This window comes from Ranitomeya variabilis, chromosome 1, assembly GCF_051348905.1.
Source record: "Ranitomeya variabilis isolate aRanVar5 chromosome 1, aRanVar5.hap1, whole genome shotgun sequence".
NCBI lineage: Eukaryota > Metazoa > Chordata > Amphibia > Anura > Dendrobatidae > Ranitomeya > Ranitomeya variabilis.
This window is the reverse complement of record NC_135232.1, coordinates 313,849,502-313,873,469: the sequence shown is the minus strand read 5'-3', so window position 1 is coordinate 313,873,469 and position 23,968 is coordinate 313,849,502. Positions and strand designations below refer to the sequence as shown.

Here is a 23,968-nt window from a genome sequence, read left to right as displayed (position 1 = left end):
CACATTTAGTGGTCCCGTCGGGGCTTACGTCTGAACCCCCTGCAAACAAGAATCGGGTGTATGCGCCGATGATCCATTGACTATAATGGTGCAGACAGAGTCACCATGTGCTCTGTCGTGCATCATTTTCGGCAGTATACAGCTATTAGTGGTGGACCGAAAAACGCAGTCTGCCTCTGATGATGCATAGAAAAGCTGCAGCACAACAGGCAGGCTATGGATTCAAAAATCTAGAAAAATCCGCAATGGAATCCGCAACGTGTGCACATACCCTAACAATATAAATGACCTAGCCTGAGGACTTGACAAGAAGGTCACATCTGCAGCCACTGATCCTGTCTATAAGATCTTTAAGGAGTGGATAGCACTTTACAGCATGTGACAATGTGGCCACGACAGGAGTCGTTTAGGCAGACTAAACTTTATTGATTTTTGTTGCATGTATATTCGTAACACGTACAGTGTACCTTTATCCATACATATGTGGAGGGCACAACTTCCTTTTGCATTGTTGATTTTTATAAACACTGGTTGCATTTGGATTCTACGTCGATATATTTTGAGCCACTATGATGACGTTGATGAATTAATTAATTCTTCACCAAATGTTTAGATACCGCTGTCAGACGCCAACAGCAGTATTTAAATAGAGAGATCACCGGGGTACCGTTGGGTTACGATGACAGCCAAGACCCTGCTAGAGACGCCCATGGTTGCCAACTTGGTACTCCTATGAAGCCAACAGGTTGGGCTTTATAGAAGACCATGATTTTTCACTATATATGGCTACACACCAGTATTGAAGTATATAGAATAAGATAAGGATCACCCCCCTTTATCCCTGCTTAAAAATAAAGAAATAAAAAGAACAAAAAATAAATATATTTAGCATCATCACATCTTTAAAAGCCTGGGTTTTCAAAATATATAATTAAGTATCCCATAAGGAGAAAAAAAAAATCAAAAACATCAGAATTGTGTTTTTTCATCCACCACCCCTCCCTAAAAAATACAACAAAAAGCAATCAAAAGTCATAGGTACCTCTGAATGGTACCAATAAAATCATCAGCTCAGCACATAGAAAACAAGACCTCATCCAGTTCCATCAATGGCAAAAAAAAAAATTCTATGGGTCTCAGAAAAGTTTATCACAAACCAAGTTTTTCTCACCACTTAAAGGGGGGATGCAGGACTAATTATTTTTTACTTTGTGAGTGAGGACTAACAGGCAGGGGTAGTTGCCAACTATCTGCCCGTTGAGCCCGGCACCGATCTACCAGCTCAGAACAGGCACCGACCGCTCCTTCCAGCGATTCAGTGGCTTCTGCGGACGTCATGATGATAGAGCAGCGGCTTCTCTTCCGCTCTCCTGATGGACCATGACTGCCGACGTCACACTGATTGTCAGCCGGCTCACTGCTGACTGTTAATAAGCATGATGTCGAAAGTCATGCTCATCAACAGAGCAGCCCGGAAGAAGAAGAGCTGCCTTGGTGATGTGGAGCAGCTGAATCGCCGGCAGCAGTGGTCTGTGATCGATCTGAGTCGGCACCGGATAGAACAGGCCGTTGCCTCTCTTAGCAACTACAGGCATGTTAGTTTTTAGGCCCATAGTAAAAAATAAAATAAAATGGTCTTGGACATCCCCTTTAAATAGTTTGCTATTGCTGGAATCAAACTGACCTGGAGAACCAGATTTTCAGGTCGTTTTTACCATACAATGAAAGGTGCAATTAAAAAACCCCAAAACAATGGCAGAAAATCATTTATTTCACCATGTCCTCCCCCTTAGATTTTGTTTCCCCATTGTTCATTACATTACATGGTAAAATAAATGGAGCCATTCAAAGCTGCAACTTGTCCTGCAAAAATCAAGACCGAATACAGCTACAAAAACAGAAAAATCATTTATAAAAGCTACAGCTTGTGAAAGAAGGGAAAGAGCGCAAATACGGAAAATTGCCCAAAAGGGAAGGTGTTAATGCTGACAAATAACTTAATAAAATGTTCTTTTTTGTTGTATATTTGCATTTTTTGATTAATTTAATTTGATGTGAGGGGTGCAACATTGGAAATCAAAGAAGTTTAACGAAACCTTATTAATGGGTTTTCACATTTCATTGTCCTAATAATTACAAGTAGATAATGGGGTCTCAGGACCTGCCCCCCCACCTAATTGCTCAAATAATCACCTCCCCCCATCCTGAGAGGTGCACAACTCAGGAGACAGGCGCACACGGCCCAAAGTATAAATTCAATAGAAAGCATAGGCTTCATGGTGTGTGCTCTTTGCTGAACCAGTACTCCTAGGTGTGTGCCCCTGTCTCCTGAGCGGGCACTTATGGAGGAGGGAGGCTGAGGCAGTAGTGGGGGTCATTAGACCCAGAACACCACTGATCTACTCGCAATCTTTGGGAAAAAAAACAATGCAAAAGTTGAGTTACTCTTTAAAGGTTTATTTTTTTGGAACTTTGATGGTCTATCCTTTGGATTGGTCATCAATGTCTGATCAATGGGGGTGGGACATCCGGTACCTCTGCCGATCAGCTGCTTCCGGTGTCAAATCAATAGGGGGCAAATGTGCAGTCCTGGGCTGCAGTCACTATTCTGCCAACAGCTGATCGGGGGGGTGCTGGGGGTCACACCACCATCGATCAGACATTGATGACTTATCAATGTTAATGTCCGGTACAACCCCTTTAAGAGCTGTGATCCTGACCACCATTATGAAGTATAAATGTAAGACTTTACCACTAAAGAGCTCCCTGGGACCAGATGAAGCTGGTGTACTTAGTCTAAAAATCCCTCTCAGAAGTAGCCATATAATCCTCAAATAAGGATGAGCATTTTTCACCCAGCCAGAGCTGAACTCATAAAATGCTCATTTTAATATAAGGCAGGGAAGCCTTCTCAAAGAATGACCCGATGTAATGGATAAATAAAATACCTTAATTAATGAAGCGAGTGAGGGGTGAGCGGCGCTGTCTCTGCTGGAACCACGGGAAGGTCCAGAATTTACTATGGGCAGCTTACTATGCATCTCATGTACCATGAATTAGTGACAATATTCCAGCCATGGTGGAAGTCTGCATTATATATATATATATATATATACAGGTCCTTCTCAAAAAATTAGCATATAGTGTTAAAGTTCATTATTTACCATAATGTAATGATTACAATTAAACTTTCATATATTATAGATTCATTATCCACCAACTGAAATTTGTCAGGTCTTTTATTGTTTTAATACTGATGATTTTGGCATACAACTCCCGATAACCCAAAAAACCTGTCTCAATAAATTAGCATATCAAGAAAAGGTTCTCTAAATGACCTATTACCCTAATCTTCTGAATCAACTAATTAACTCTAAACACATGCAAAAGATACCCGAGGCTTTTAAAAACTCCCTGCCTGGTTCATTACTCAAAACCCCCATCATGGGTAAGACTAGCGACCTGACAGATGTCAAGAAGGCCATCATTGACACCCTCAAGCAAGAGGGTAAGACCCAGAAAGAAATTTCTCAACAAATAGGCTGTTCCCAGAGTGCTGTATCAAGGCACCTCAATGGTAAGTCTGTTGGAAGGAAACAATGTGGCAGAAAACGCTGTACAACGAGAAGAGGTGACCGGACCCTGAGGAAGATTGTGGAGAAGGACCGATTCCAGACCTTGGGGAACCTGAGGAAGCAGTGGACTGAGTCTGGTGTGGAAACATCCAGAGCCACCGTGCACAGGCGTGTGCAGGAAATGGGCTACAGGTGCCGCATTCCCCAGGTAAAGCCACTTTTGAACCATAAACAGCGGCAGAAGCGCCTGACCTGGGCTACAGAGAAGCAGCACTGGACTGTTGCTAAGTGGTCCCAAGTACTTTTTTCTGATGAAAGCAAATTTTGCATGTCATTCGGAAATCAAGGTGCCAGAGTCTGGAGGAAGACTGGGGAGAAGGAAATGCCAAAATGCCTGAAGTCCAGTGTCAAGTACCCACAGTCAGTGATGGTGTGGGGTGCCATGTCAGCTGCTGGTGTTGGTCCACTGTGTTTCATCAAGGGCAGGGTCAATGCAGCTAGCTATCAGGAGATTTTGGAGCACTTCATGCTTCCATCGGCTGAAATGCTTTATGGAGATGAAGATTTCATTTTTCAGCACGACCTGGCACCTGCTCACAGTGCCAAAACCACTGGTAAATGGTTTACTGACCATGGTATTACTGTGCTCAATTGGCCTGCCAACTCTCCTGACCTGAACCCCATAGAGAATCTGTGGGATATTGTGAAGAGAAAGTTGAGAGATGCAAGACCCAACACTCTGGATGAGCTTAAGGCCGCTATTGAAGCATCCTGGGCCTCCATAACATCTCAGCAGTGTCACAGGCTGATTGCCTCCATGCCACGCCGCATTGAAGCAGTCATTTCTGCCAAAGGATTCCCGACCAAGTATCGAGTGCATAACTGAACATTATTATTTGATGTTTTTTTTGTTTGTTATTAAAAAACACTTTTATTTGATTGGACGGGTGAAATATGCTAATTTATTGAGACAGGTTTTTTGGGTTATCAGGAGTTGTAGGCCAAAATCATCAGTATTAAAACAATAAAAGACCTGACAAATTTCAGTTGGTGGATAATGAATCTATAGTATATGAAAGTTTAATTGTAATCATTACATTATGGTAAATAATGAAATTTAACACTATATGCTAATTTTTTGAGAAGGACCTGTATATAGTGACTCTGTATATTCCCCATGTACAGACCTCACGGGCACTAGACCTGCTCTGGCCATTACCCACTGGGGCACGGTGTGGTCCTGAGCTGACAATATTCCAGCCATGGTGGAAGTCTGCATTATATATAGTGACTCTGTATATTCCCCATGTACACACCTTACGGGCACAATACCTGCTCTGGCCATTACCCACTGGGGCACGGTGCGGTCCTGAGCTGACAATATTCCAGTTCTCCTTTACACCTTCCACTCTGATTGTTGGCGCCATCAGCATTATTTGTTCTACATTGTTGCGCTCCTTCTGGTGTGCGCCCTCTCCTCGTCACCACGCACCCACATGTGTCATTAATAACTTTGTCTTATTTATCCATCACATCTTGTACTTTGGGCCATTAATTCTGTTTTTTTGTCGTATCGGTTTGTTACCTCGCCCGCTTGGCCTGCCCAATATACCCAGCAGGCGTGCTGCGTGCACATACAGTGCCCTGCACGGGTGATAGTATGTGGGTACACATTCGCTACCTCATATTATATGGCTATTGTCGCATGGATTTTCAGAGTCAGTACACCAGCCTCACCAAGCCTAAGCTCGATGTGTATCGTGTAATTTGGAGAAAAATCTGCAGAACTGAATAACTAAGTCCGTTGTGCCCCAATATTAGCAGATGTGTGTGAATACCGAGCACTGGCAGGCATCGCCCCACGGAAGCCGGCAGGGGTCAGACAGCGCCGAGCACGGACACAGCCCACACTTACACTGGGAAGGCGCAGCACACAGCCCCGGCTAATAGGTGACAGCGCGCTCCATGTCGCGGGGGTGGAGAATTGTCGCTGCTAGCTGGAACCATGCGACATATATCGGCACGGCAGTTGGGAACGAAGACATCTAGTCCATCCGTAAACCACATCCATCACCATGACAACGACGCCCTGAGAGGACAACCCATAGCGTGCGCATATCACGCCTGGACGCTGCAGATTGGAACGTTCCATTTTCATAGAGGGTGGAGTGATATCGCCTTGTTGTAAACTCTTTATATACAATCCTGTGATATCGGTTTACTGAACGCACGCCCATAGGTACACGTAGTCTAGCAGTCTGTTTATATGTCGAGTAGGAACGTTTTTTTTTTCTTTACTACTCCTAGTAGCTTCATAGTGGTACAGTCCAGTGCCCTTCCCCCATTCCTCCTCTCTTCCAGCTTCTATCGCGCATGCGTTGCCGCCATTTTGGTGTTTTTAGTTGTTGTACTTTTCCGCCTGCACACCGGGAGAGGAGGAGGACAACAACATGCCGGCGGGACCCGTACAGCTGCTAGCGCCCCAGCCGCCGGATGGCGGACAGGTATATAAGCTTTGTACAACGGTTAGCATTTATGGTGGCAGTCAGTGCAGCCACGGTGTTTCCATAAAGCCTGGAAGAGGCCACGCGTGCGCAGTGTGTGAGTAGTGCCCTGCGTCACACGTGATATACCTAAAGGCTCGTTCGGACTAATGTATTATGTCCATGTGCGGCACTGATGGCACAAGTCCTTGTGATGGTGCACACGGATGGACCGGAGAGGCACAAGGGCTGTGGAGTTGGTATAAAATGGACTGATTCCCAAAAAAATATTATAAATTGGGTTCAGTGCAGATTGTACTGTACTTTTTTCATAATTTGGGAAAGTTATGAAATGTCGTAAAAATGTCTGTGCTGTTCCTGATCTCGGCTTTTAGGATAGATGAATCTGTGCTGCACTTTATGTACATGCTCAGTAGTGACCAGTGCTGTGGAGTCGGAGGTTTAGGTGAGATGAATCTGTGCTGCACTTTATGTACATGCTCAGTAGTGACCAGTGCTGTGGGGTCGGAGGTTTAGGTGAGATGAATCTGTGCTGCACTTTATGTATATGCTCAGTAGTGACCAGTGCTGTGGAGCTGGAGGTTTAGGTGAGATGAATCTGTGCTGCAGTTTATGTACATGCTCAGTAGTGACCAGTGCTGTGGAGTCGGAGGTTTAGGCGAGATGAATCTGTGCTGCAGTTTATGTACATGCTCAGTAGTGACCAGTGCTGTGGGGTCGGAGGTTTAGGTGAGATGAATCTGTGCTGCAGTTTATGTACATGCTCAGTAGTGACCAGTGCTGTGGGGTCGGAGGTTTAGGTGAGATGAATCTGTGCTGTACTTTATGTACATGCTCAGTAGTGACCAGTGCTGTGGGGTCAGAAGTTTAGGTGAGATGAATCTGTGCTGCACTTTATGTACATGCTCAGTAGTGACCAGTGCTGTGGGGTCAGAAGTTTAGGTGAGATGAATCTGTGCTGCACTTTATGTACATGCTCAGTAGTGACCAGTGCTGTGGGGTCAGAAGTTTAGGTGAGATGAATCTGTGCTGCACTTTATGTACATGCTCAGTAGTGACCAGTGCTGTGGAGCTGGAGGTTTAGGTGAGATGAATCTGTGCTGCACTTTATGTACATGCTCAGTAGTGACCAGTGCTGTGGGGTCGGAGGTTTAGGTGAGATGAATCTGTGCTGCACTTTATGTACATGCTCAGTAGTGACCAGTGCTGTGGAGTCGGAGGTTTAGGTGAGATGAATCTGTGCTGCACTTTATGTACATACTCAGTAGTGATCAGTGCTGTGGAGTCAGGGAAATTGAGGAGTCAGTCAGTGGTTTGTCTTACAGACTTCACAGCCCTAATGGGCACACTGTCATACAGATCACAATATTCTTATTTATTATTATAGCGACATTTATTCCATGGTGATTTACTGTACATGTGAAAAGGGATAAACATAACAAAAACAAATAAAATTATCTTTAAAATAAAAATAAATACAACAGAACGGAAAAGGTTATTTTTCATCAAATGCTTTGATGCAAAACAAATCATTCTAACTTTCAGGGGTTAATATGAACGGGGCAGATATGGCTCCAAGGACTGTAAACGGAAAAGATTTGGCAGCTCCACATTTCTGCAGAAGCAGTGGCTGCAGGGAATATATATTACACTTAGGCTACTTTCACACTAGCGTCGGGAACAACCCGTCGCTGTGCGTCGGGCCGACGTTCCCGACGCTAGCGTGGTCTCCGCCGCACAACGGGGGCAGCGGATGCATTTTTCCAACACATCCGCTGCCCCATTGTGAGGTGCGGGGAGGTGTTCCGGCCGCGCATGCGTGGTCGGAAAAAGCGGACCGTCGTGAGCAAAAAAACGTTACATGTAGCGTTTTTTGCTCCCGACGGTCCGCCACTGCACGACGCATTCGTCGCACGATGGGTGCGACGTGTGGCAATCCGTCACTATGCGTCGCTTCATGTTAATCAATGGCGAAAAAACGCATCCTGCAAACACTTTTGCAGGATGCGTTTTTTCGGCAAAACGACGCATTGTGACGGAATGCAGTTAACGCTAGTGTGAAAGTAGCCTTAGATATATAGCTGCTTGGCAGAGCCGGCTGCTGCTCCTGGAGGGATCCCAAGTGGGGGGTGTCCTAATGGGACTGACAGAAGTTGTCCAAATGAAGGGGATTGAGTAATTAGATTTTTCTTGTAATACTAGCATGAAGAGAATATTCTGGTAGGTAAACATTAAAGGGGAGTAAAATGGATGATCACATAAGAATGATTACATAAAAAACCTGCGCTGGTATAGCTGCCTGTCGGCAAAAAATCTCCTACACTTTCAACAGCTTTAAGGTAATATGCACAAAAGACTGTATTGGCATACTACGAAGTCCAATGTTACAAATCAACAGACCAGACGGCATTCACGGTCAAGGGAAGGAAAAAATCAATTCTCATCCTTACCACGAGTCCATAGGGGGGGATGCTGACGGTCCTAAATGAAGATCCGCTGCCAGAAAAAGTCCTAAAGTGCCGCTTCGCTGGCCAGGTAGATAACAGGACGTTATGTCCTTTGTAGACAACACGGCAAAAGTTCCGGAAATAGCCACAAAACCCCCCCGGTTCCGCAGCTTTTTTCCATGCAGGGTACAGTACATTGTACCCTATGGAAAACAGGAACCGCTGTGCACATGATCCTGAATTTTAAAAAAAAAAAGCCGCGCTGAATAGCTGTGGGAAAAAAGGAGCATGTCACTTCTTTGCCCGAAACAGCAGCGGTTCTGCACCCATAGACCTCCATTGTGAGATCAAACCCGCAGTAAAACCCGCAGATCAAAAATATATCTGCGGGTTTTATTGCGGTTTGTGGTGCAGAACCGCAGCAGCCGGAAGTGCGGGGAAGCGGCCGGAAGTGCGTCGGCGGAAGTGCGTGGGCGGAGAGACATGGAGGCATACCGTCGCATGGGGATCGTGATTGATTTGGTGTGTGTGTATGTGTGTGTGTCCCCATGCGACGCTAGTGCCACCATTGTGCTAAGTCGCCGTATGGGACTACTACTCCCATCCGGTATTAGGATGGGAGAGTTGTCCCTGTGTCCGGCGACTTAGCACAGTTGTAAAGTTACACAAAACACCTACACACAATACACATACATGACACACAGTACAGTACATACAACACATAACATAGAGTGTATACTCACCAACAGCACACTTGTAGGCGAAGCCCTCGATCCTCCAGGAAAAAAATCACAAAATAAAAAATCAAATTCATACTCCCTGTCCGCAGAATCCATAAAACGAGTGTCCCACGCCGATCCCCTGCTCTCCGGCGATACACTGCCAGGAGCGAAGCTCCTAGCAGTGTATCGCGTACTGTCCCGGAGTTCAATGACTCCGGCGTCTCGGTTAACAGCAGTACAGCTGCGTTGAACTTTCCCACGCAGCACTGCCGTTAAGCGAGAGTGCCGGGGTCAATGACTGAAATACGTGGCACTGAAATACGTGATACGTGGCACTGAGATACGTGGCACTGAGATACGTGGCACTGAGATACGTGGCACTGAGATACGTGGCACTGAGATACGTGGCACTGAGATACGTGGCACTGAGATACGTGGCACTGAGATACGTGGCACTGAGATACGTGGCACTGAGATACGTGGCACTGAGATACGTGGCACTGAGATACGTGGCACTGAGATACGTGGCACTGAGATACGTTCACATTTGCGTTGTGCGCCGCATGCGTCCTTTTTTTGATTGATTTTGGACGCAGCAAAAATGCAACTTGCTGCGTCCTCTGCGCCCGGATGCGTGCGCTGCAGTGACGCATGCGGCGCAAAACGCAAGTGCGACGCATGTCCATGCGCCCCCATGTTAAATATAGGGGCGCATGACGTAGACTTAAATAGCTGGATAGAGCTGGATCCGCGGGCTGTGATCTGGCCTACGCTCAGCACTCTGCGGAGCGCTGTCATTCAAAACACGTCCACTCATTTTGGTGTTTAGTCCCAAAATGGAGGATGGAAGAAGAAAAGGGTTGGACAAGGAAATGACATTTCTTTTTTTTTTTTCCCCCACTGCAGTTAAAGCTTTATTTGTGTCAAACACAGACAATCTGCAGAGAAAACTGCATAAAAAACCGCACTAAAAACCGCACCAAAAACGCACCTGCGTTTTCTGCCAAGAGCTGCGGTTTTTGTCCTGAAAAAAAAGGATTGAAATCAGGATCGTGTGAACATACCCTAAAGCTGTTGAAAGTGTAGGAGATTTTTTGCCGACAGGCAGCTATACCAGCGCAGGTTTTTGATGTAATCATTCTTATGTGATCATCCATTTTACTCCATGCATACTATTTACAATCCTTTGTGGTGATTGTTTTTACCTGCGGCAGGCAAACTGCTTTGTGCTCTATAGCGCCACTCATATCTATTTAAACATTAAAGGGAACCTGTCACCCCTCCCCCCCCCCAGGCGTTTTTAACTAAAAGAGCCACCTTGTGCAGCAGTAATGCTGCATTCTGACAAGGTGGCTCTTTTAGTTCTGGTTGCTGTAACTGCCGAAATAATCCGTTTTGTAATTTGTCCTAAATACCTTTCTTCAGTCCTGGAGGCAGGCCTTTCCCCACTGCTGCAGACGCCACACAGCCGTCACTCAAATCTTCTTGGCGCCGCCTCCTCATCGCTGTTTTGAAATGAGCCGGCGCTTGCGCTCTCTTCTCCTGCCTTGGGCAGGCACAGTGAGCGCTGCCAGTCTGTCCTCATATGGAGTCTAGCTGACTGCGCCTGTGCGGCCGCCCTGCCTGTGAATTTCAGCCCCGCAGTGAGAATAAATCAGAAGACACTGCGGGGCGGGGATTCACAGGCAGGGCGGCCGCGCAGGCGCAGTCAGCTAGACTGCATATGAGGACAGACTGGCAGCTTTCACTGCGCCTGCCCAAGGCATGGCAAAAGATCGCAGGCGCCGATTCATTTCAAAACAGCCGTGAGGAGACTGCTCCCGGCGCCAAGAAGATTTGAGTGACGGCTGTGTGGCGTCTGCAGCCGGGGGGGAAGGCCTGCCTCCAGGACTGAAGAAAAGGTATTTAGGACAAATTACAAAACTGATTATTTCGGCAGTTACAGCACCCAGAACTAAAAGAGCCACCTTGTCAGAATGCAGCATTAGGCTACTTTCACACTAGCGTTAACTGCAATACGTCGCAAATGCGTCGTTTTGCCGAAAATACTCATCCAGCAAAAGTTCTTGCTGGATACGTTTTTTCGTCATAGACTAACATTAGCGACGCATTTGCGACGCATTGCCAAACGTCGCGTCCGTTTTGCGACGCTTGGGCGTGTGGTAGCGGACCGTCGGAAGAAAAAAACGTTACATGTAACGTTTTTTGCTCCCGACGGTCCGCTTTTTCCGACCGCGCATGCACGGCCGGAACTCCGCCCCCACTTCCCCGCACCTCACAATGGGGCAGCGGATGCGTGGGAAAAGTGCATCCGCTGCCCCCGTTGTGCGACGGAGACCACGCTAGCGTCGGGAACGTCGGCCCGACGCACAGCGACGGGTCTTTCCCGACGCTAGTGTGAAAGTAGCCTAACTGCTGCACAAGGTGGCTCTTTTAGTTAAAAACGCCTGGGGGAGGGGGGTGACAGGTTCCCTTTAATCCTCCCTCCCCAAGAATGCTAATTCAGCCCCGGACACCAAAGATTACGACTGAAGAAAATTCCCACACATTAGCGATCTGTGTCCACTTATTACATGATATTACTTAGCAGATCATACACATGCTGTAGATGTGAAATGTACATTTTCCCAGCGTTTATCATCTATTGCCACTTGTCTCTGTTCACATCTGTGGATTGCAATCCTGACTGTGCCCGAGTCGCTGGGCCAGTTCCCAGGTGGATACACTAGGACAGAAGAGTGCTGAAAGCGTCATCTACTAACGATATAACATTAAAAGATTAATCATATCAATACATAAAAAGTTAGACATGTGGTCAATGTTTCATCATTTTTTTTACTGTCTTTTTAATGAAGCGTATGTAGTGACGTTCTCAATGATTGCTTACAACGCTTTCAGCTCTGATACAGTGTGGCAACCTAGGTTTAAAGGGGTTATCCGACGCTGCTCACTTCTGCATTTGACCAGAATAGGACACTTGTTTCATTGTAGTTGTGTGGTGTCATAAGTCTGTCGGCATCACTCACAATACAGAAGAGTAGCACCAGATGACCCCTTAAAGGTGATGACCAACAAGGAGGGGACCAAATCTTCTCTAGCCTTTATAATCTGACAGTTTTAGGTCATGTTCAGACGTGGTGTGTGGTGCTATGCAGAATACAGGTGGCTCTTGTTTTCAAAACACATCTACACATCGCATGAAGAGATTTTCATTTGTATATGCGGCATTCCAGGCTAGATACTCCTTAGTGAGCAAAACTTGGCAACACGCATATGCCTCGTAAAATGTCCTGGTTTGAAATAAAAACTAAGGCTACTTTCACACTGGCGTTTTTTGTCCTCCGTCGCAATGCGTCGTTTTGGACAAAAAACGCATCCTGCAAAAGTGCTTGCAGGATGCGTTTTTTCTCCATTGACTTGCATTAGCGACGGATTGCCACACGTCGCATCCGTCGTGCGACGGATGCGTTGTGCTTTGGCGGACCGTCGGCACAAAAAAACGCTACATGTAACGTTTTTTGCTGCCAACGATCCGCTTTTTCCGACCGCGCATGCGCGGCCGGAACTCCGCCCCCACCTCCCCGCACCTCACAATAGGGCGGCGGATGCGCTGGAAAAATGCATCCGCTGCCCCCGTTGTGCGGCGTATACAACGCTAGCGTCGGTAACCTCGACCCGACGCACTGCGACGGGCCGAGCCCGACGCTAGTGTGAAAGAAGCCTAAGACAGCTTACAGAGGACTACCTAGGCGGCAGGGCTGTGGAGTCGGAGTCGTGAAGTCAGAGTTAGTTTTGGTTGGAGTCGGTAGAAATGTACCGACTCCGACTCCAGCTTTAAAAAAAAATGTGTTAATATTTCATAATTTAACTTTCATATGAATTTTATAAATGTTACTCAAATATATATGTTCTATCAAACTATGAACAACAGTGATAAGCAGTTCTGCTGGAGATAGAGACATTTCTTAGGGTACCGTCTCACAGTGGTACTTTTGTCGCTACGACTGCACGATCCGTGACGTTCCAGCGATATCCATACGATATCTCTGTGTCTGACACGCAGCAGCGATCAGGGACCCCGCTGAGAATCGTACGTCGTAGCAGATCGTTTGGAACTTTCTTTCGTCGCTGGATCTCCCGCTGTCATCGCTGGATCGGTGTGTGTGACACCGATCCAGCGATGCGTTCGCTTGTAACCAGGGTAAACATCGGGTTACTAAGCGCAGGGCCGCGCTTAGTAACCCGATGTTTACCGTGGTTACCATCGTAAATGTAAAATTAAACAAACCGTACATACTCACATTCCGGTGTCCGTCAGGTCCCTAGCCGTCTGCTTCCCGCTCTGACTGTGACTGCCGGCCGGAAAGTAAAAGCAGAGCACAGCGGTGACGTCACCGCTGTGCTCTGCTTTCACTTTACGGCCGGCACTCAGTCAGTGCAGGAAACAGACGGCTAGGGACCTGACGGACACCGGAATGTGAGTATGTACTGTTTGTTTTTTTTTACATTTACGATGGTAACCAGGGTAAACATCGGGTTACTAAGCGCGGCCCTGCGCTTAGTAACCCGATGTTTACCCTGGTTACCCGGGGACTTCGGCATCGTTGGTCGCTGGAGAGCTGTCTGTGTGACAGCTCTCCAGCGACCACACAACGACTTACCAACGATCACGGCCAGGTCATATCGCTGGTCGTGATCGTTGGTAAATCGTTTTGTGTAACGGTACCCTTACTTCTTGTGTGTCACTGTTCTCCACTGCCCTTATCTAATTTTATACTTGGTTAACCTCATGCTGTCCCAACCCCCCTACTTACAATGTATGAAACTGAAAGTGAAAATGTGTTGCAAATTCTTAGAAGTAAAGCTCCTCCTCTAGACTAGATGTTTACTAGGTGTGCGTCTTCCAAGCATCTCACAGCTGCTACTCAGAAGAGGAAGACTGTAAGAAGTATTATCTTTTTCCCTTTCCCCATGACGGCACCCGTTCATGGGTTCCGGAAAAAACGGCTACCAGTAAGTAACCTTGGTGTTTTCCCTTCCCCCATGACGGCACACCTGATATACGGGTGCCGTCATGGGTTCTGGAAAAACCGGCTACCAGTAAGTAACCTTGGTGTTTCAGCAAACTTTGCATCAGTTATCTGTGAGTACATGAGGAATAACAGTATTACTGACCACTATATCAGTTGTACGACCTGGCAATAATTTTGTACAATTGTTTTTAGGAAAAACAATTGTCATTTGGATTGTGAATGCAGAATTAAAAACCTGAGAATGTCAAAGAAGCGTCACATTAAATCAGCTGTATTTAAACATCTCACCATCACTCAAGATAGAAAACATTATGTCTGTCAGTGTATGACAAATGATCCAGACAAAAACAAATGCTGTGAAGTCAAGATCAGTGCATATTCAGGCAAAGATAAAAATGCTCCTACCAGAGCTTCTAATCTAAAGAGACATTTACAGTGCTTTCATCCAGAAGTACTGAAAGCTGTGGATGAGAGAGACTGCATCCAAACCAATGAACCAGTGCCCAGCTCTTCCAGCCAAACAAAGGAGCAGAGAACTTTGCAGCCATCAGTTGCAAGATATTTTGTCAGTGACAGTTACTGTGACAATGACAGTAGATACATTTAAAAAACAGATCATAGAGCTTGTTGTAAAGGATAGTGTGCCTATTTCATTATTTTCACGACCAGCTTTTATGTGTCTGAATGGGGAAATGGCCCGCAAGCTTAGTGTTTCTCTGGAGAGAGAGAGTATTAGAAAATTAGTACTCAAAGAATCTGGATGCCTGCACACGTCAGAGTGAACTATTTTGCCATCAATGTCCGATATGTTTGTGACAAAAATGAAATAGTTACCAAGACATTGGCAGTAAAAGACACCAAAGCTCATCACACCAGTGAGTTTCTCCAGGTCTTGGTGGAAAAGGTTCTGCAAGACTATGAACTTAAAAAAGAGCAAGTTCTTTCTGTCGTAACTGACAATGCTTCAAATATGATAAGTACTATTAAAGCTAATGAATGAGAGTAATGATGGTGACCAGCAGCTAGAAGAACATTCTGGGTCCACAGACACAGAAATGTTTGAAATAGAGGAACACAATATTGTAACTGAGGAGCAAACTGAAGTTGCTTCAGATGAACAGCAACATGATAGTTTAGATGATCTTGTTTAAACTGTGTCAATACGTTCTTTCATTCATCACATGCGCTGTGTTGTGCATACGCTACAGCTGGCTATAAGAGACAGTCTGCAAGAAGGACATGCTGCTGCACTGATTGGCAAGGTGAGAAAATTGGCTACTGTTGCCAGAACCCCTAAAGTTGACTCGATTTTGAAGAGACGTGCTGGAAAAGGGGCAATTATTGATGAAGCCACACGATGGGGCAGTACTTACTTAATGATTCAGCGCTTGGTTGAACTGAAAACCTTTCTTGTAGACATGGCTAACCCTCAACTGACGCTAAGGCTACTTTCACACTTGCGTTTGTAGCAGCTGCGGAGGGCTGCGAACTTCCTCTGTGAAGCCCCGCCCTCCGCCGCTAGCTCCGCCTATTTCTCCATGCGGCCTGTGTACCTATATTTAACATTAGGTACGCAGGTCATGCGGCTGTATGCGGATGTGTCCGCATGCGTCGTTTTGACGATGCGGGAAAAAAAAATTGCTACAAGCTGCGTCCTACGCTGGTCTCCGCATCGTCAAAACGACGCATGCGGAAGCTCTTGCATACTGCGGCACGACCTGCGTACCTAATGTTAAATACAGGTACACAGGCTGCATGCCGGCCGCATGCAGAAGTAGGCGGAGCTAGCGGCGGAGGGCGGGGCTTCACGGAGGAAGTCCGCAGCTGCTACAAACGCAAGTGTGAAACCGGCCTAAATGAAAGTCAGTGGAATCAGGTGACTGAGCTGGAAAAATTGCTAGAGCACCCATTTACAGTGACTAAAAAATTACAAGCAGAGGACTTAACTCCAGGTATTTTCTTAAAGGAGTGGAAGAACCTGATGTTTCGCCTGTCCCAAAGAGGAGGGTTAATTGCAAGTGGCATTGCTACATCAATGAAACGGAGAGAGGAGCTACTATTACAAAATAACATTCTTTTGGCAGCTGTTTATGTAGACCCAATGCATCGGATTCTTCTAGATGATCAACAGCGAACTAAAGGAAAAGGAGCTCTGTTTGAAATAGCAGTAAGGATGAAAGGGTTGCAGAACAGTCGGGAGGAGCAAGAAGAATTTGGTCGTCCTGCCACATCTTCACCCTCATCCACTGATGAAGAATTTAATTTCGAAAAATATTTGGATCACAAGGACTGTGCAAAGCGTTCCCGCATAGAAGAGTCATCCCCATCAAAGAACACAGCCAGTACATTTCAGCAGAATTTTTCATGTGCACTAAAAGAAATTGAGAAATTTGACCGTTCATCAAAAATAACAGTGCAACAAGCGATTCCTCTGTATCCTGACATTCAGAGATGTTGCCCGAGTGGTTACTGCTTTGCCACCAACCCAAGTTAGTGTAGAGAGGTTGTTCTCTGCTCTCAAAATAATTAGATCAGATTTGAGGGCATCCATGAAGGAGGATCTGACAGAGGCAATACTTTTTCTGAGGACAAATTTATAGATTTCTTCTTATTAACTGCATAACAGTGTTTATTGCATATTTACTTACAAGAGTTTATAAAAGTTATTTGCTATATTCTAATTGTATTCTAATAAATATAGTTTTTGCTCTAAGTGGTCTGATTACTTATATGATGGTGAGAAACTGAATAAGCACGATGTTAATATTTTACAACCGTAAATTTATTGTTACGAATTGGCCATTTATGAAGGAGTCGGAGTCGGAACCTGATAAAATCCAGGAGTCGGAGTCGCAACTGTGGCTTACCGACTCCACAGCCCTGCTAGGCGGTATTACATAATATTGATGCAAAGACAAATATTCCCTCTACCCTTTTCCCGTTTCTTTTCTTAATGGCACTCCTGAAAATAAGGGCTTGTGTACACCCTGCGTTTTTGCGGTGGGAAAACGCAGCATTTTACACGGTCATTAACGTGAATGAGATGTCTGTAATGTCATGCACATGCTGCTTATTTTTTTCCATGCAGTTTTGAACCATCAAAGCGTTTTTGTTTTTTTTTACATTTGTGACGTGAATTATTTTAGCATTTTTTTTAATTCACCCATTCAAATGAATGGGGAAAAAAACATAAAAATGCACTCAAACGCTGATATTCTGTGCCACTTTTTTTTCATTTAGAAGTATCTGCTGGAAATACTTGACGTGCACATACTAAGGCAGTGTGCACATGGTGCATTTTTGGTGTTTTGTTTCGTCTCAAAATTGGCCCAAAAATCCTAGGGAATCCTTATGCCAGCAAAGTCAATGAGAATCCTGAAGTGTTGTGCACATGATCAGTGTCTTTTTCCTGTCTGGATTTGCTGTGTGTTTAAATCTGCAGCATGTCAATTATGTGCGTTTTTGCCGTGTTTTTCACCCATTGACTTCAATTGAGTCGTTCAAATGTGCAGCAAAAAGACAGGTATAATGCGGATTTGCTGAGTTTTTGCATGTGTTTTTACAGACTTTATATCAGGTGTTTCACACGCTGTCATCTGTGTAACAGGTCGAGAAACACTGGCGCAGCTGTTCTGTTCGGCAGTAATGTTACCGCCGGTAAGATCGTTACCGTCGGTCAGAGCGCTGTGGGGGTCACAGTGTGACCTTGCAGATGTGACTGTGACCCATGGTAAAAATCTTATCCCAGGTCACAGGTGTCAGCTGATAAGAGATTACTACTCCCATCAAACTGCTGTCTGATTACAGCGGGAGCAGGCAGCAGCTGATGGGTGTAGTCATCAGCCGGCGCCTGTGCCCAAAGTGTTTAAAAAGGAAAAAAAAAAGTTAAATAAATGTGGACATAAAAATAAAAACTGTATATACTCACCTTACACCTAATCCCTGAAGCCCTTTGTCTCCTGTAAAATATCAAAAAACACCATATACTCACCTTAATCACTAATCCCCAATGCCAAGTCACCTGGAAAAGAGACAAAAAATAAACCTCCATATCCCTCACCTGTTGTAATCCATAATGCCCTGCGACAACTCGGATCAGCAGCCGGCGACACACTGACAGGAGCATGTAATCACTCCTGCAGTGTGGGCGGTGAGCTGCAGTGACCAAGTTCACCAGAGTTCATCAGCTGATGAGCCCCAGTGACCTCACTTACAGCACCGCTGCGTCAGACAGTTCCCTTAGATGACTGTGGGACCTGGGGTGAGTATATTGGGTTAATTTAAATGATTAAAGAATGTGCCTGTTTTTTTCAAATAAAGTTATTCTTGTGTTCGTTTAACTCTTTACTTTCAGGTTTAGTAATGAGGGTGTCTGGCTGACACTTCTTCATTACTAAACCTAGAGCTTGTTGTCAGTGACAGCTTGTGCTTGTTTTATAATTTGACATGCTATACTCTCATATATAATATGACATGCTATACGCTCATATATTATTATTGATCTCCTACTGCTTTTGCACTGAACTGGTTAGCTGAGAGCCAGCAGGAGGGTGTATCCTGCAGGGGAGGAGCTAACTTTCTTTGTATCACTTAGTGTCAGCCTCCTAGTGGCAGCAGCATACACCCACGGTCTGTGTCCCCCAATGATTGGCTCGGAGAAAAGGATTTTACGTTGAGTACACAAAAATCCCGATTTTTTTTTTTCCCTTTTTCAAATATTTTTTTATTAGCTCCAAAAAGTATTCATTGCTGTATCAAAACGTATGCAAAAAAAGCGCCTCATTTCCGTTGCGTTTTTGCTGCTCACAAATTCCTAGAGACGCAGAAACGTTGCATAAATTTCTGTAATCAAATGCTCAACGTGCGAACATACCCTAAGCTGGTCCCCAATGTACCGATTTTAGAAGGCTCAATATTAGTCTTCACAAATATCTGAAATTAAAGCAGGGTTAGGAAATAAATAAAACATATCCTTTTAATATATGGGGCAGAAGCGTCGCTTAAAGGTACAGTGTCCCAGACATTTGCCAGATTAACATTCACCTTAGGCTTTCTTTGTCACTCCTTTTGCTGTTATCGTCCTGGACATCACAGTTACTTGCATCATGAAATATTATTGATACTAACTTTGGCCAAGGGGGCTTTCTTGAAACATCTACTTCTCTCCCCTTTTACTTCTCCATGCGGTCGCCGCACACGTCAAATCGCTGCATGGGTACGCATCCGCATACAATGCACGTCCATGCATACCCAGTGTTAAGGATAGGTACACAGGACGCGTGGGCGGCGATTCAAGGTGGAAGTACGCTGCCGTCCGCAGCCCTCCCGACCACAAGTGTGAAACCAGCCTAACTGAGACATGGTTGGGAGCCTCATTCAGGTTTGGCCCCCCCATACACACACCTTGCACCAAGCTGGCAGACAGCCGTGAGCCACCACTGGTTGTGGGGACCCCTGGCCTAGACTCCATACCATGTTTGGGTTTTTTTCAGGCAATATAGGTCTTCTGTAAACTTTGAAACCTGATGTTTAACTTTCTATAGTTGTTCTACACCCCTCAGTCTCCTGCTGCTTCCCATTTCTCTGGGTTTCTGTATGCTGGCCACCAGTGATATTTCATATTCTCATTTATGAAGGTTTTTTTTTTTTTTTTTTTTTTTGACAGGCTTGGGACTTTTTTCCTTCTTAAATTGTCTTGAGTGGTCCTTCAGACAGCATACTGATATGTTTACCATATACGTTCCCTCATTAGGTATATTTCTCTTGTGCCTTTCCAGCATTGTTTTCTATGTACAGTCTCAGGATTTGGCTTGCGCTCCTGTTTATAAAGCAGCCTTTGTGTTCCTGAATGTGCGCATATGTTGTTTGTTCTGTAAATATTGAACTGGTTTTTGTAAATTGAGATTTTGAACAAGAACAGTTTGGTTTTTTTTTCTTTTATGGCCACAACTTTCCAAGCAGTTTGTCTGCTTGCCTTTTGTTTAGGAGTTGGCAGAAGAAGCTTTTAAAGGGCATGTCATCAGAAAATAACATTTGCATTTATCAGTACTTTTTTTTGAGAAATGTTTAAAAAAATTTTTTTTTCCACATCAAAAAAATATCTTGCCATTTCCAAGTGCTCACACTGCGCAGATGGACTATCCTGTAGTTCTTATGTTTCCTGTGTTGTATAGAATTATGTTGGTTACTCACTGTTTTTACACTTTCTACAGCAGCAGATGGAGGAGGAAAAGAAGGAAGAGGTCATTCCATCTAAGCCCATTGTGGGAATTATCTACCCTCCGCCAGAAGTCAGAAATATTGTTGACAAGACTGCAAGCTTTGTGGCAAGGTAAATGAGGTTTTTATTTGGCTGACCTTTCTGACTACTTAACATATGCTATATCATGTCTTCATAACGTTGTTGTGACTTTGAGAACTACCCGATTGGTTTCTAATAATTAAATGTAGTATGAACTTTGTCATTCTCCAGGAATGGTCCAGAGTTTGAAGCCAGAATCCGCCAGAATGAAATTAACAACCCTAAGTTTAACTTCCTAAACCCAAATGACCCATATCATGCCTACTACCGTCACAAAGTCAATGAATTCAAAGAGGGAAAAGCACAGGAACCCTCTGCAGCCATTCCGAAGGTCATGCAGCAGCAACAGTCCATACAGCAACTTCCTCAGAAGGTAAGCAGCCAGAGCCAGTGATGCAAGTCCTTGTCCTTGCAGCTTAGACATTTTCTAAAAATTACTTTAAAAAGTGGATGGTAAAGTTTGGCTACATTAATTTACAAGAGGATTCCAATCACACACATTAATAGCATGTATGACAACAGAAACCACTGATGCATGTTCAATACCAATACTGGTTCAATGCCTTTTTACAAGGACTAGATCAATGAGATCAGGGACACTCCAAAATATAGAACTCCTACACAAACACCCGGAGTACATGCCAAAAAATCAAATCATAAAACTATAGTTTATTAAACAGTTGTACAAAAAATCACACAAAAATCATGATAAAAACAGCTTATCATTGACAGGGCGCATAGAGCGCTTATGTGTGAAACCACAAAAGGACAACAAAAACACTGAAAACCAACAGGCTGGGCAGGCTGACATCAAAGGGTTATACCCCCAATAAGTTAAATGCCATAGCATACATAGTGCACTAAAAGTGCAGATGAAAAATCCGAAGAAATGTCCCAAGGTAGTGATATTTGGCCAGTGAGTTTCCTTAGAGCGGTATATGCTCTCCCTGATTTAGCCCTCTACCTTGGGACATTTGTTCTGATTTTTCATCTGCACTTTTATTGCACTATGAACTTAGCATGCTATGACATTTAATTATTGGGGATATAACCCTTTGATGCCAGCCTGCTTGTTTTCAGTGTTTTTGTTGTCCTTTTGTGGTTTCACACATAAGCCCTCTATGTGCTCTGTCAGTAAGCTGTTTTTATCATGATTTTTGTGTGATTTTTTTTTCTGTATAACTGTTTAATGAACTATATTTTTATGATTTGACATGTACTCCTGTGTTTTGTGTAGGAATTAGTAGCATATATGTAGGAAATACCGTAAGAATCTGATAAATGGGAATCGTACCTAACTAGATGACTGTTTTTATTCCAGCGCACTACCGTTAAAGTATATGGAGGTATTATTATTATTATTATTATTATTTATTGTTATAGCGCCATTTATTCCATGGCGCTTTACAAGTGAGGAGGGGTATACATAATAACAAGTACAATAATCTTGAATAATACAAGTCATAACTGGTACAGGAGGAGTGAGGACCCTGCCCGCGAAGGCTCACAATCTACAAGGGATGGGTGAGAATACAGTAGGTGAGGGTAGAGCTGGTCATGCAGCGGTTTGGTCGATCGGTGGTTACTGCAGGTTGTAGGCTTGTCGGAAGAGGTGGGTCTTCAGATTCTTTTTGAAGGTTTCGATGGTAGTAGAAGTGGCTGACCAGATACTACATTGTGTTGCAAAACTGTCCATGAGACCTTCTTTTTCCCTTGGTCACAGTACCAGTCTTTGGCTTGCTACTTGCCAGATAGTTTTCACATCCTGTGAATTAGGGCAGTTTTGTATTGTAATGTGGTTATCAGTGCAGCTGAAAATGGTAAACAGAGTTCTATTTCCTTTTTACCTTTACAAGCCACCTTGCCGGTGATTCGGCTGACACGTTGCTAGAGAGGCTGATTCTTTTCTGCTCTGCTCTGTCGACGGTGCGTGACTTTCAGTGTCCTTCTGATTGACAGTCGACTCGCCCAGTTAGGCAGCAGTAATCTGGCTGACAATCAGAATGACATTGGAAGTCCCACCCTGTCAAGAATGGAGTGGGAAAATAATCGTCCTCACTGTCGACGTGACATCAGCAGAGGCAGCTATATTGCTGACTGAGAAGAACTGCACTGTGCACAACAGACAGGTAAGTAGCAACTACCTGCCTGTTAGTGCTTAGGCACATTCTTTGTTTCTCACAAAGTCCCGGATATCCCCTTTAAGGTCACCTCTTGCAATATTTACATGCCCAGGTCGAAGTGTCATTGCTAGAAGCCATGATGCAGAGACCAATCGGTGAATAGGATTCTGTTTAGTGAATGCCATTCTAGTCTTTTGCCAGCAAATTTCAAGGAGCTGCGCATCCCTTTTACTGTCGTCGTCCCCCCCCCCCCATATGCACATGAGATGGCTCTAACAATCAAGTAAAATTCAACCCTTTAAATGAAACAAAAGCAAAATCTGATATCAAATATTTTAAAATGGAGCGGTAATAACATTTAAGTAATTAAATTTTCTGACTCATTTCTTGCCAGGTTCAGGCTCAAGTTGTCCAAGAGACCATCATTCCAAAGGAACCCCCTCCAGAGTTTGAGTTTGTGGCTGACCCGCCTTCTATATCTGCCTTTGATCTTGATGTGGTGAAACTGACAGCTCAGTTTGTTGCTCGCAATGGCCGACAGTTTCTCACACAACTGATGCAAAAGGAACAGAGGAATTACCAGTTTGATTTCCTTCGACCTCAGCACAGTCTCTTCAATTACTTCACCAAGCTTGTGGAGCAGTACACCAAGGTATTTAGTGGTCTATGCTTCTTGATTTTGGGTTTCAACGTACTTTCATTCTGTAGGACCTCTCTTGTTAGTTGAATTTGTTAAATGAGGGTAATAGAACGGATCTGTACTTTCCACAAATTTTGCATAAATCAATAGTACAGGCGATTATAAGAAACGTAATGTATCTGATCACAGAAAAACGCTTCCTTCACTTATCAGACACTTCTTACCCTTCCTCTGCTAATCAACGATGAAAAATCAGCTCAATTCCATCATGGTCGGAAGAGACGGATTGCAGGTGCCCAGGGCCGGTTTTAGATAAAGTGGGGCCGAAATGCTAACATTATGGAACCATTACAGGGAATCATTTTGGTTGTATTTGTGTGCACTGAGTTCAGGCTGTTAAGAGAGTGATCAATAATGGTGACGTTGTTCGATGCAGCTGAGGGCTGGTATTTTTAGCCTGAGGCGGAGCAAATAAGCATGAAAAAAAAGGTGTTGAACAAAGAAATGACACCACAACTTGTACAGTGCACTCCCCATAGTGCGGCGTGCAGTACAGTGCACTCCCCATAGTGCGGCGTGCAGTACAGTGCACTCCCCATAGTGCGGCGTGCAGTACAGTGCAC

General features: G+C 44.6%; 2 protein-coding genes across 4 annotated transcripts in view; one reads left to right on the top strand and one right to left on the bottom strand.

Moving 5' to 3' along the window:
• CCDC157 (coiled-coil domain containing 157) overlaps positions 1-5,728 on the bottom strand; it is an 83,560-nt gene extending 77,832 nt beyond the window's left edge. Inside the window, exon 1 of one of the 2 annotated variants that reach the window (XM_077297302.1) lies at positions 5,491-5,728. In XM_077297302.1, coding sequence (XP_077153417.1) covers positions 5,491-5,642 — 152 coding nt within the window. In that variant the 5' untranslated portion in view covers positions 5,643-5,728. The remainder of the gene's footprint in view (positions 1-5,490) is intronic. The other variant, XM_077297293.1, reaches the window with a different exon arrangement.
• Positions 5,702-23,968, top strand: part of SF3A1 (splicing factor 3a subunit 1) — a 39,872-nt gene continuing 21,605 nt past the window's right edge. Inside the window, exons 1-4 of one of the 2 annotated variants that reach the window (XM_077297272.1) lie at positions 5,702-6,079; positions 20,494-20,612; positions 20,754-20,955; positions 23,100-23,357. In XM_077297272.1, coding sequence (XP_077153387.1) covers positions 6,026-6,079; positions 20,494-20,612; positions 20,754-20,955; positions 23,100-23,357 — 633 coding nt within the window. In that variant the 5' untranslated portion in view covers positions 5,702-6,025. The remainder of the gene's footprint in view (positions 6,080-20,493; positions 20,613-20,753; positions 20,956-23,099; positions 23,358-23,968) is intronic. The other variant, XM_077297280.1, reaches the window with a different exon arrangement.